The sequence below is a fragment of the Moschus berezovskii genome, chromosome 16, assembly GCF_049115385.1.
Source record: "Moschus berezovskii isolate FMDL1 chromosome 16, NW_MosBer_1.0, whole genome shotgun sequence".
NCBI classification, from domain to species: domain Eukaryota; kingdom Metazoa; phylum Chordata; class Mammalia; order Artiodactyla; family Moschidae; genus Moschus; species Moschus berezovskii.
In genome coordinates this window covers 29,911,885-29,924,333 of record NC_142475.1, presented here as the reverse complement: position 1 = coordinate 29,924,333, position 12,449 = coordinate 29,911,885, and the positions used below count along the sequence as shown (strand labels likewise).

The window sequence follows — 12,449 nt, the reverse complement described above, 5'->3', positions numbered from 1 at the left end:
AATAAGTAAGGTATGTATATGAAAACATATGCTAAAGTGGAAACTATTATGACCAGCTTGGTTGGTATAGCATAAAGGGCTAGCTGTTTACCTTTAAGCTATTACCCCGTTCATTATACAGAGTTGTAGGTAGGAAATAGCTACCCAACTGAGGGACTTCATGTCACAGCCTTCTTTGATCTAAGTATGCTCAACTGAGTAAGCAGAAGTGATATAAATAACTTCCAAGCTATGGTCCATAAAAAGTATCTGCAGAGTGGCCCTTCATGCTCTGTTTCCTGTCAACTGAAATGGAAATGACCTCCATAGCAATCTAGGAAATTGCATACTGAAAATGACTGAGGCTTTGTCGTCCTGGATCTTGAGAGACTAGGAGCAAAGCTGTTATTCTGACAGGTACACTTCATTGTATTGGTACATGATTATGCCAAGGAAAAATTTCACCAGAGTTAAACAGGCAAGGAAGATTTTATTCAAGATGGTTGCAGTGGGGAGGATAGATTGAACTCAAATGAACTGAGGGAAGGTTGTGAAGGGCTGAAATCAACTAGTTGAAAATTAATGGAGAAAGTTGAGTGAGGGGGTCCAGAATCTTGAAGAAGCCTGTTTAAAGTTTAGTCAAACTGAAAGCCATTTTGGTCAAGTGAGAAATAAACTATTCTGTTAACTTACTAAAATTTAGATATTTATTTATTTTATCAGCTACAGTCATCCAGTTTACACACAATTAGGAGAGAGGAAAACCTAAATAGAAATAGTCCATCCTAGCCTTGCCCCACTGTAGTGTTATATAACTCATAACAATACCTACTTATATTTTTTATTAAATTAAAATATTTCTTCAAAGGTTACATCTTAAATCTGTTTTATTTTCTTTTCTAAGGTTTCACCTTAATCTTCCACTTACATTGAAGCTTTAACATCAACCTATGTTGAAAACGACACATATAACTGAGAACTCCAGATTCTATTTTCTCTTGTTTCTTATTGTATTTCACAGTCCTTTTTGCCTCAGTAGTGAATCTTATTATCTTTCCACATGAAACTCCTTTTTGTTTTGTGTTTCCTATTTTAATGAATGGAATTATCTTCTATAATATAGTTCGTGACAGGGGCCCAATAACCAATTTATCTTAGTCCAACTCTTTTACCATGCTCACTCATTGCATGTAATCAGTAAATGCTTTAAATCTGCCTCCTGAATATCTCTCATATTCAACCCTTTCCAGTTACCACCACAAATCAGAATCTGATTATACCTTTCTAGATAATTGTTAACAGTTTCCTAATTGATATAACCAACTCCAGGTGCACTAATCCTAATCCATTATACCTTTAGCTTCCTTTAAATGAAAATTATTTTTTTAATCTATACATGTATATGTAGCCTTTAAAAAATTTTGCAATTGACTATTTTCACTTTCCTTCAGTTCAGTTCAGTTCAGTCGCTCAGTCGTGTCCGACTCTCTGCGACCCCATGAATCACAGCACGCCAGGCCTCGCTGTCCATCACCAATTCCCGGAGTTCACTCAAACTCATGTCCATCGAGTCGGTGATGCCATCCAGCCATCTCATTCTCTGTTGTCCCCGACTCATCCCACCCCCAATCCCTCCTAGCATCAGACTCTTTTCAGTGAGTCAACTCGTCGCATGAGGTGGCCAAAGTATTGGAGTTTCAACTTTAGCATCAGTCCTTCCAATGAACACCCAGGATTGATCTCCTCTAGAATGGACTGGTTGGATCTCCTTGCAGTATAAGGGACTCTCAAGAGTCTTCTCCAGCACCACAGTTCAAAAGCATCAATTCTTCGGCGATCAGCTTTCTTCACAGTCCAACTCTCACATCCATACATGACCACGGGAAAAACCATAGCCTTGACTAGACAAACCTTGGTTGGCAAAGTAATGTCTCTGCTTTCTAATATGCTATCTTGGTTGGTCATAACTTTCCTTCCAAGAAGTAAGCATCTTTTAATTTCATGGCTGCAATCAGCATCTGCAGTGATTTTGGAGCCCAAAAAAATAAAGTCTGACATGGTTTCCACTGTTTCCCCGTCTGTTTCCCATGAAGTGATGGGACCAGATGCCACAATCTGAGTTTTCTGAATGTTGAGCTTCAAGCCAACCTTTTCACTCTCCTCTTTCACTTTCATCAAGAGGCTTTTGAGTTCCTCTTCACTTTCTGCCATAAGGGTGGTTTCATCTGCATATCTGAGGTTATTGATATTTCTCCCAGCAATCTTGATTCCAGCCTGTGTTTCTTCCAGCCCAGCATTCCTCATGATGAAGCAGGGTGATAATATACAACCTTGACATACTCCTTTTCCTATTTGGAACCAGTCTGTTGTTCCATGTCCAGTTCTAACTGTTGCTTCCTGACCTGCATACAGGTTTCTCAAGAGGCAGGTCAGGTGGTCTGGTATTCCCATGTCTTTCAGAATGTCCACAGTTTATTGTGATCCTCACAGTCAAAGGCTTTGGCATAGTCAATGAAGCAGAAATAGATGTTTTTCTGGAACTCTCTTGCTTTCTCCATGATCCAGCGGATGTTGGCAATTTGATCTCTGGTTACTCTGGCTTTTCTAAAACCTGCTTGAACATCTGGAAGTTCACGGTTCACATATTGCTGAATCCTGGCTTGGAGAATTTTGAGCATGACTTTACTAGCGTGTGAGGTGAGTGCAATTGTGAGGTAGTTTGAGCATTCTTTTGCATTCCCTTTCTTTGGGATTGGAATGAAGACTGCCCTTTTCCAGTCCTGTGGCCACTGCTGAGTTTTCCAAATTTGCTGGCATATTGAGTGCAGCACTTTCACAGCATCATCTTTCAGGATTTGAAATAGCTCAATTGGAATTCCATCACCTCCATTAGCTTTGTTCGTAGTGATGCTCTCTAAGGCCCACTTGACTTCACTTCACATTCCAAGATGTCTGGCTCCAGGTGAGTGATCACGCCATCATGATTATCTTCATCATGAAGATCTCTTTTGTACAGTTTTTCTGTGTATTATTGCCACCTCTTCTTAATATCTTCTGCTTCTGTTAGGTCCATACCATTTCTGTTCCCTATCGAGCCCATCTTTGCATGAAATGTTCCCTTGATATCTTTAATTTTCTTGAAAAGATCTCTTGTTTTTCCTATTCTGTTGTTTTCCTCTATTTCTTTGCATTGATAGCTGAGGAAGTCTTTCTTATCTCTCCTTGCTATTCTTTGGAACTCTGCATTCAGATGCTTATATCTTTCCTTTTCTCCTTTGCTTTTCGCTTCTCTTCTTTTCACAGCTATTTGTAAGGCCTCCTCAGTCAGCCATTTTGCTTTTTTGCATTTCTTTTCCATGGGGATGGTCTTGGTCCCTGTCTCCTGTACAATGTCACGAACCTCCATCCAGAGTTCATCAGGCACTCTGTCAGATCTAGTCCCTTAAATCTATTTCTTACTTCTACTTTATAATCATAAGGGATTTGATTTAGGTCATATCTGAAAGGTCTAGTGGTTTTCCCTACTTTCTTCAATTTAAGTCTGAATTTGGCAGTAAGGAGTTCATGATCTGAGCCACAGTCAGCTCCTGGTCTTGTTTTTGCTGACTGTGTAGAGCTTCTCCATATTTGGCTGCAAAGAATATAATCAATCTGATTTCGGTGTTGACCATCTGGTGATGTCCATGTGTAGAGTCTTCTCTTCTGTTGTTGGAAGAGGGTGTTTGCTATGACCAGTGTGTTTTCTTGGCAAAACTCTATTATCACTTTCCTTAATGTAATTTATCAGGTCCTTCATGTAATTTATCAGTTAAATAAGCAGGGTGACAATATACCGCTTTGATGTACTCCTTTTCCTATTTGGAACCAGTCTGTTGTCCCGTGTCCGGTTCTAACTGTCGCTTCCTGACCTGCATACAGGTTTCTCAAGAGGCAGATCAGGAGGTCTGGTATTCCCATCTCTTTCAGAATTTTGCACAGTTTATTGTGATCCACAGAGTCAAAGGCTTTGGCATAGTCAATAAAGCAGAAATAGATGTTTTTCTGGAACTCTCTTGCTTTTTCCATGATCCAGCAGATGTTGGAAATTTGATCTCTGGTTCCTCTGCCTTTTCTAAAACTAGCTTGAACACCTGGAAGTTCACAGTTCATGTACTGGTGAAGCCTGGCTTAGAGAATTTTGAGCATTACTTTACTAGCAGACGTGCTGTGATTCATGGGGTTGCGGAGAGTCGGACATGACTGAGTGACTGAACTGAACTGAACTGATATAACTTATGACATTATTATTTTTTATGTTTACATATATGTGTTTTGCACATGGGAAATGTGAGGAAAGGAACGAGAATATCTTAATTACATTTGTAAAGAAATTTCTAGAGTCAGATTGCCTGTGTCCAAATCCTTGCCAGCTGATGTGCAAGTTATATAAATTTTCTACACATCAATGTCCTGATCTATAATGGTATATATATGAGTAAATGATGAATGAATAAATAGAACTTGGAAATAACTCCTTGTATCTTGATCTACTTTCTGTTTTCTATATATTCCAAGTTTCCTTTGTTCTGTCAAAGATACTGTCTTTTCCAGAAGTTTTTCTTAAGACTATAGTACCATTATGCTTTGAGGTACACAAGCTTTTGGTGTGAACTATGTAAGCATTTCTTAAAACTCAAGAGGTGCATATTTATTTTTAAGCATTATGGAAATAAGATGTATGTTATTTAGGGGAATAATCACTTTGTAGCAAGGTCAATATTTGGCAAAATACTTTCAGTAAACAGTCACAACATATTTATGCTACTCCTTTGTTTAATACTCCTTCCGAAAAACTCTTCCTCTCTAACATGTTGTACTGAGGACTAACCAAAATGCTTGTGGGTATTCTACTTTTTAATAGTTAATGGCCCATTACTCAATTGTTAATTTTATGACTGATTACCTCTTTTAATTATGCTTAGACTGAAGTGTACAAATACTTTCCTAGAACAGTATGAGTTGATGATATATTAGGTATTTCTATTAGAAATCCCATATTTCAGGGATCTTCTCTCACCAAAATGCTTCCCTCTGTCTTTTAAAACATGGAAATTTAAGTGACTGTTATGCACATAATTTTGTTTTTGAAATGCATAATAACCCTACAGGAAACCTAATTATAAGTCATCATTAGAAGGAAGAGTAAATAATCCTTATGAAAATACTATCCTGTGAAAGCTTTTAAACAATCAAAATCAAATTCTAATAAGGAAGAAAATTTAGTTTTGAAAGTTCTTACTCATACAAATAACAAATTTTGGCAACTTCATATAGAAAATATTTTTCACAAATGGACATTTCATAATAATGCTTGATTCTTAGGCCAATTTATTACACATATCCTATTTTATTTGTGTTATGCCAATTACTTTAGAATGAAAAAGTGTAAAAACAGTGCCTGGAGCGATAGGTTTTCGAAATTCTGTAAGGTAAAGCTTAAAGAAACAAGTAAACAGCAAAGACAAAAATACAAACACATGAGATAGAGTTAAAAAGGAAACATTTAAAGAAAATAAAAATATAAAGTGCTAAGTCATTGGGAAGGGTCTCTAACTTATTGAAGCTGATATAGTGTACATTTGACTTTCCAAATAATTTTTAATAATTCAAATATTTTTGCTCGTTTTTATCCCCTCTTTGTGTTCCTCCTGAAGATATAAAGCAGGCTAATGTATCGGGCTGGTTGAGTGCAGGTGGAGAAGATCAGAGTACAGGCTAGAGTTTAAGGTAATAGCTACATCATTCATGGACTGTTGGTCAGCACAGCAAGAGACCATTTAAGGATGTCTGTAGTTTAAAAAATTACTCTGACCATAGTATGGAGGATAGTTAGTGTAGATGAGAAGACCAATTAAGAGGGTCAGTTAAGAGGGTTTACACCAGATATGAAATTATGGTTAATTTAAACTAAATCTGGCAACTGTAGACATTGAGGAAAAAAGAATGAGTTGAGGATGAGTTGGATATGGGAGTAAATAGTAAGGAAAATGGGCTTCCTTGGTGGCTGAAACAACAAAGAATCTACCTGCAACGGAGACCGAGGTTCGACTATAAAGATGACTACTTCTTAATTTCTGGGCTTTTCAAATCCATGGATGGTGATTTCATGTAATGATATTGAAAATAATGGGAGAGGGCTGGTTTTGAGGTCCTGTTTTGTAAAAGCTGACTTGAAAATACTTTTGAGACTGTCAAGTCTTGTGAACCTTGACAAGTTGTTCTCTTAACTTGGTTTATTTCTCTTCAAAATGAGGTGTTTACACTAAAATACCTTATCAGTACCTACTGGGATTAAAATGCTATCATTGTGGCTTCAATTATGTATGAGTTTAGGAGACAGCAGAAGATTAAATTCTTGAAATGATAAACTGAGTTGAATCTAATGTTAAAGGAAAAAGAGATCAAGGTACCTGTCTAGAAAAGCAAATGGTATGATGAAACTGTAATTTGAAGAGCATTATTCTGACAGCTGGGCTGGAGCAAGAGAGAAATTAGCAGATGGGAGATCAGGGAAGAAACTGAATCAATGAAGGCCTAAAATTATAATAGGGACTCTGATAAAAGGAAGACCAAAGTTTTAGACAGTGTGTAACATGAATTAACAGTATTTGATCCATAAATCAGAAACTGAAAGAGAGAAACTAAAACTAACAACATGTTTTTTTCAAAGATTTGAAAATGCGGAAAATGGTGGCGACACAAGAACATATTTAAGGAATATAATTGGGAGACTTCAGTTCATCTGACATGCTGAATGTGTAACTAAACCTTATTTCAAAAACTAAAGCTTTGGTTTTTTTTTTTTTAAGGAAAATAATCATTCAGTAATAGAATGACTAGAGGTTTTACTTTCAGAATGTTTTAAAATAGCATTTAGTATATGCATACACACACGCAGGCTAAGTCGCTTCAGTTGTGTCTGACTCTGTGCGACCCTGTGGACAGCAGCCTACCAGGCTCCTCCGTCCACAGGATTCTCTAGGCAAGAATACTGGAGTGGGTTGCCATTTTCTTCTCCAATATACATATATGGATTAATTTTTAAAAATGCAATTAATACTAAAAATATCTTCTGCAGCTTACTCTCTAAAATTCTGTTTTTACCTATTCTCTGATTTTGTTTTTCAGCTCCGTGTGGTGGCCATTTTTCAGCTCCCAGTGGATTGATTCTGTCACCAGGATGGCCTGGATACTATAAAGACTCTCTGAATTGTGAATGGGTGATTGAAGCTGAACCAGGACATTCTATCAAAATTACATTTGAAAGGTTTCTAAAAGTACTTTTCTACTTCAAAAAGCAGATTATCTAGAAGAATAGTTGACATTCTCTATTTTACTTACCAAATTAATGATTAACTTTATTGCACTAGTCAGTTGTTGTGCCTTGAGTGTTTCAGAATGTTTTCCCCTTTTAGCCTTCAGTCTGTTCTGAAGTTAATTTTCTATTTGCTTAATGCTCTATCAGTACTAGTGAGATATATATGATGGCTATTTTTTATTCATATCAGTTCAGTTCAGCTCAGTTCAGTCGCTCAGTCGTGTCCAACTCTCTGCGACCCCATGAATCACAGCACGCCAGGCCTCCCTGTCCATCACCAACTCCCGGAGTTCACTCAAGCTCATGTCCATCGAGTCGGTGATGCCATCCAGCCATCTCATTCTCTGTCGTCCCCGTCTCCTCCTACCCCCAATCCCTCCCAGCATCAGACTCTTTTCCAGTGAGTCAACTCGTCGCATGAGGTGGCCAAAGTATTGGAGTTTCAGCTTTAGCATCAGTCCTTCCAATGAACACCCAGGATTGATCTCCTTTAGAATGGACTGGTTGGATCTCCTTGCAGTCCAAGGGACTCTCAAGAGTCTTCTCCAACACCACAGTTCAAAAGCATCAATTCTTCGGCGATCAGTTTTCTTCACAGTCCAACTCTCACATCCATACGTGACCACGGGAAAAACCATAGCCTTGACTAGACGAACCTCGGTTGGCAAAGTAATGTCTCTGCTTTTTAATATGCTATCTAGGTTGGTCATAACTTTCCTTCCAAGGAGTAAGCGTCTTTTAATTTCATGGCTGCAATCAGCATCTGCAGTGATTTTGGAGCCCAAAAAAATAAAGTCTGACACGGTTTCCACTGTTTCCCCATCTATTTCCCAAGAAGTGATGGGACCAGATGCCATGATCTTTGTTTTATGAATGTTGATCTTCAAGCCAACCTTTTCACTCTCCTCTTTCACTTTCATCAAGAGGCCTTTGAGTTCCTCTTCACTTTCTGCCATAAGGGTGGTGTCATGTGCATATCTGAGGTTATTGATATTTCTCCCAGCAATCTTGATTCCAGCCTGTGCTTCTTCCAGCCCAGCGTTCCTCATGATGTACTCTGCATATAAGTTAAATAAGCAGGGTGACAATATACAACCTTGACATACTCCTTTTCCTATTTGGAACCAGTCTGTGTATATATATATATATATACACACACACACACACTACTGAGATATGAATCTATAATCTTTAACTTAATGTTTAGTTGCCCTATATTTTGAAGGGCCTGTGGATTCTTTTCTGCTAGATTGTCAAAGATATAGATGCTGTAAATACATTTGAATTTTACCATATTGGAGCCTGAGACATCTGCTTACATACATTACCCATACACCTACACTTACAGGGCCTTCAGAAAAATGACTGTGTCAAATTCATGTGAATTAATGATTTGTCAGTAAAGTGTCCGGAGAAGGCAATGGCAAGCCACTCCAGTACTCTTGCCTGGAAAATCCCATGGATGGAGGAGCCTGGTAGGCTGCAGTCCGTGGGGTCGCTAAGGGTCGGACACGACTGAGCGACTTCATTTTCACACACTGGAGAAGGAAATGGCAACCCATTCCAGTGTTCTTGCCTGGAGAATCCCAGGGACGGGGAAGCCTGGTGGGCTTCCATCTATGGGGTCACACAGAGTCGGACACGAGTGAAGTGACTTAGCATTTTTAAACTTCTGCTGCATGATCAGAAGTAGCTGTGTAGCAAAACAATGAGCATCAATCTTCATCAAGTTAAAAATAAATGAGGATTTTATCCACTAGGTAATAACATAAAAGAGTCACTTTGAAATGAGAAATATACATCTATCACTTCCTTTTTTAGTGACCTTATAGTATTTCAGTGCTTCATTTCCCCCTTAAGATTTTTCTGAGAAACAAGATATCATCTTTGAACTATCCACCAATAATTATGTTGTTAAAAAGTGAATTCCTTTCTGATTTTCAGCTGAATTCTTGTAAGGACACTGATTGTTAATTCTTTAATAGTTCTCATCCTGAAAATATCTTTTTATAGAATTTGTTTCCAAAGATGGATTGCATTTATTACAGAGTAACACCATTTGCTTTCTACATGAATAGCATAAACTAATTTGGCTGAAAATGAAATTTAAAAATTCAGGTAATATATTCAGATGACTTTGGAGACCAGGGTTTGATCCCTGGGTTGGGAAGATCCTCTGGAGAAGGGAATGGCAATCCACTTCATTATTCTTGCCTAGAGAACCCCATGGACAGAGGATCCTGGCGAACTACAGTCCATGGGGTCAGAAAGAGTCAGACACGACCGAGGGACTAACGCAAACTCACATATTCTCAAATGTCATGAGAGATTAGAATTAGTTTACAGAAAAACAAATACTGAAAACATTACAAATATATTAGCCATTAGTTGGCCTCTTTAGATTGTCTAAATCAGTAATATCTTAAGAATTACACTTTCCTGTCAAACACAAGGGCTTCCCCTGATGGCTCAGCAATAAAGAACGCACCTGCCAGTGTAGGAGACATGGGTTCAATCCCTGGCTCAAAAAGGTCACTTGAAGGATGGTATGACAACTCACTCCAGTGCTCTTGCCTCAAGAGTCCCATGGACAAAGGAACCTGGTAGGATACACTCCATAGGCTACAGTCCATAGGCTGCAAGGTGTCAATGAAGTGACTTAGTACACACACACACAATCAGATGCAAAACAAAATAACAAAACCACTAATGGACATACAAGTTTTAACTGTTTATCCTTTGCTAAGTTCAGTTCAGTTCAGTTCAGTCACTCAGTCGTGTCCGACTCATTGCGACTTCATGAACCGCAGCATGCCAGGCACCCCTGTTCAAAACCAACTCCCAGAGTTTATGCAAACTCATGTCCGTTGAGTCAAGATGCCATCCAAACATCTTACCTCTGTCGACTCCTTCTCCTCCTGCCCTCAATCTTTCCCAGCATCAGAGTCTTTTCAAATGAGTCAGCTCTTCACATCAGGTGGCCAATGTATTGGAGTTTCAGTTTCAACATCAGTCCTTCCAATGAAAACCCAGGACTGATCTCCTTTAGGATGGACTGGATGGAACTCCTTGCAGTCCAGGGGACTCTCAAGAGTCTTTTCCAACACATGTCAAAAGCGTCAATTCTTTGGCGCTCAGCTTTCTTCACAGTCCAACTCTCACATCCATACATGAGCACTGGAAAAACCGTAGCCTTGACTAGATGGACCTTTGTTGGCAAAGTCATGTCTCTGCTTTTTAACATATTATCAAGGTTGTTCATAACTTTCCTTCCAAGAAGTAAGCGTCTTCTAATTTCATGGCTGCAATCAGCATCTGCAGTGATCTTGGAGCCCAAAAAAATAAAGTCTGACACTGTTTCCACTGTTTCCCCATCTATTTGCCATGAAGTGATGGGACCAGATGCCATGATCTTTGTTGTATGAATGTTGAGCTTCAAGCCAACTTTTCACTCTCCTCTTTCACTTTCATCAAGAGGCTTTTGAGTTCCTCTTCACTTTCTGCCATAAGGGTAGTGTCATCTGCATATCTGAGGTTATTGATATTTCTCCCAGCATTCTTGAGTCCAGCTCGTGCTTCTTCCAGCCCAGCGTTCCTCATGATGTACTCTGCATAGAAGTTAAATAAGCAGGGTGACAATATACAGCCTTGACGTACTCCTTTTCCTATTTTGAACCAGTCTGTTGTGCCATGTCCAGTTCTAACTGTTGCTTCCTGAGCTACATACAGGTTTCTCAAGAGTTAGGTCAGCTGATCTGGTATTCCCATCTCTTTCATAATTTCCTACAGTTTATTGTGATCCACACAGTCAAAGGCTTTGGCATAGTCAATAAAGCAGAAATAGATGTTTTACTGGAACTCTCTTGCTTTTTCCATGATCCAGCAGATGTTGGAAATTTGATCTCTGGTTCTTCTGACTTCTCTAAATCCAGCTTGACCATCTGGAAGTTTACCATTCACGTATTGGTGAAGCCTGGCTTGGAGAATTTTGATCATGATTTTACTAGCATGTGAGATGAGTTAAGCTGTGCAGTAGTTTGAGCATTCTTTGGCATTGCCTTTCTTTGGGATTGGAATGAAGACTGACCTTTTCCAGTCCTGTGTCCATTGCTGAGTTTTCCAAATTTGCTGGCATACTGAGTGCAGCACTTTCACAGCAGCATCTTTAAGGATTTGAAATAGCTCAACTGGAATTTCATCACCTCCCCTAGCTTTGTTCGTAGTGATGCTTTCTAAGGCCCACTTAACTTCACATTCTAGGTTGTCTGGCTCTAGGTGAGTGATTACATCATCGTGATTATCTGGGTCATGAAGATCTTTTTTCTACAGTTCTTTGTAACATAGCCAACAGTTAGATCTTATTCTAAGATTTGCAGAGAAATTTTTGTTTTACTTCTTCTCTCGTTTTCAATATTTGGTATCTTCTAATTCAATTAATTTTACTGTCAATTGTTCTAAACTTTTATTTCTGTTCACCTTCCTGTCCTTAACTCCTTGACCACAAGCTGTCAGTATCAGTCTACCAGAGTGGAAATTTTTTAATATGAACTATTTCAGTGTGGTCAGAAAGGCTTTGGATAACGCAAACAATATTTTAAAAGATACTGAAAATTGAGTAAGATCAGATTAAATTTCATTTTAATATCATCTCATGGCTCCATAACATTTGTTTATGATAAACAATAAATTTAATGTCATAAACAATTATACAGTAGATCAAGGCAATTCATGCAAAATTTATATATAACCATCCTAAAATACAAAATGAAAGAAATTCAAATTATTGCCTAACTCTTTTTCATTTTCTCTGTTATTATAATGTATTTTTATGATTTCTTGGGGCAAATCTGTGATGATTTTCTTTTTAGACATTCACTCCTACTAAATAATACTCTCTGATCACAGCATTTAATGTTGCTATTCTATTAAGAATTATGCTGGGAAAGGTTGGGGGTGGGAGGAGAAGGGGACGACGGAGAATGAGATGGCTGGATGGCATCACCGACTCTGTGGACATGAGTTTGAGTGTACTCAGGGAGTTGGTGATGGACAGGGAGGCCTGGCATGCTGTGATTCATGGGCTTGCGGAGAGTCGGACATGACTGAGCGACTG

At 38.5% G+C, this 12,449-nt stretch overlaps 1 protein-coding gene across 4 annotated transcripts in view; it reads left to right on the top strand.

Moving 5' to 3' along the window:
- Positions 1-12,449, top strand: part of CSMD3 (CUB and Sushi multiple domains 3) — a 1,369,436-nt gene that overhangs the window by 868,302 nt on the left and 488,685 nt on the right. For all 4 annotated transcript variants that reach the window (XM_088844606.1, XM_088844605.1, XM_088844604.1 and 1 more), the window contains one exon: positions 7,147-7,285. In XM_088844606.1, coding sequence (XP_088700732.1) covers positions 7,147-7,285 — 139 coding nt within the window. The remainder of the gene's footprint in view (positions 1-7,146; positions 7,286-12,449) is intronic.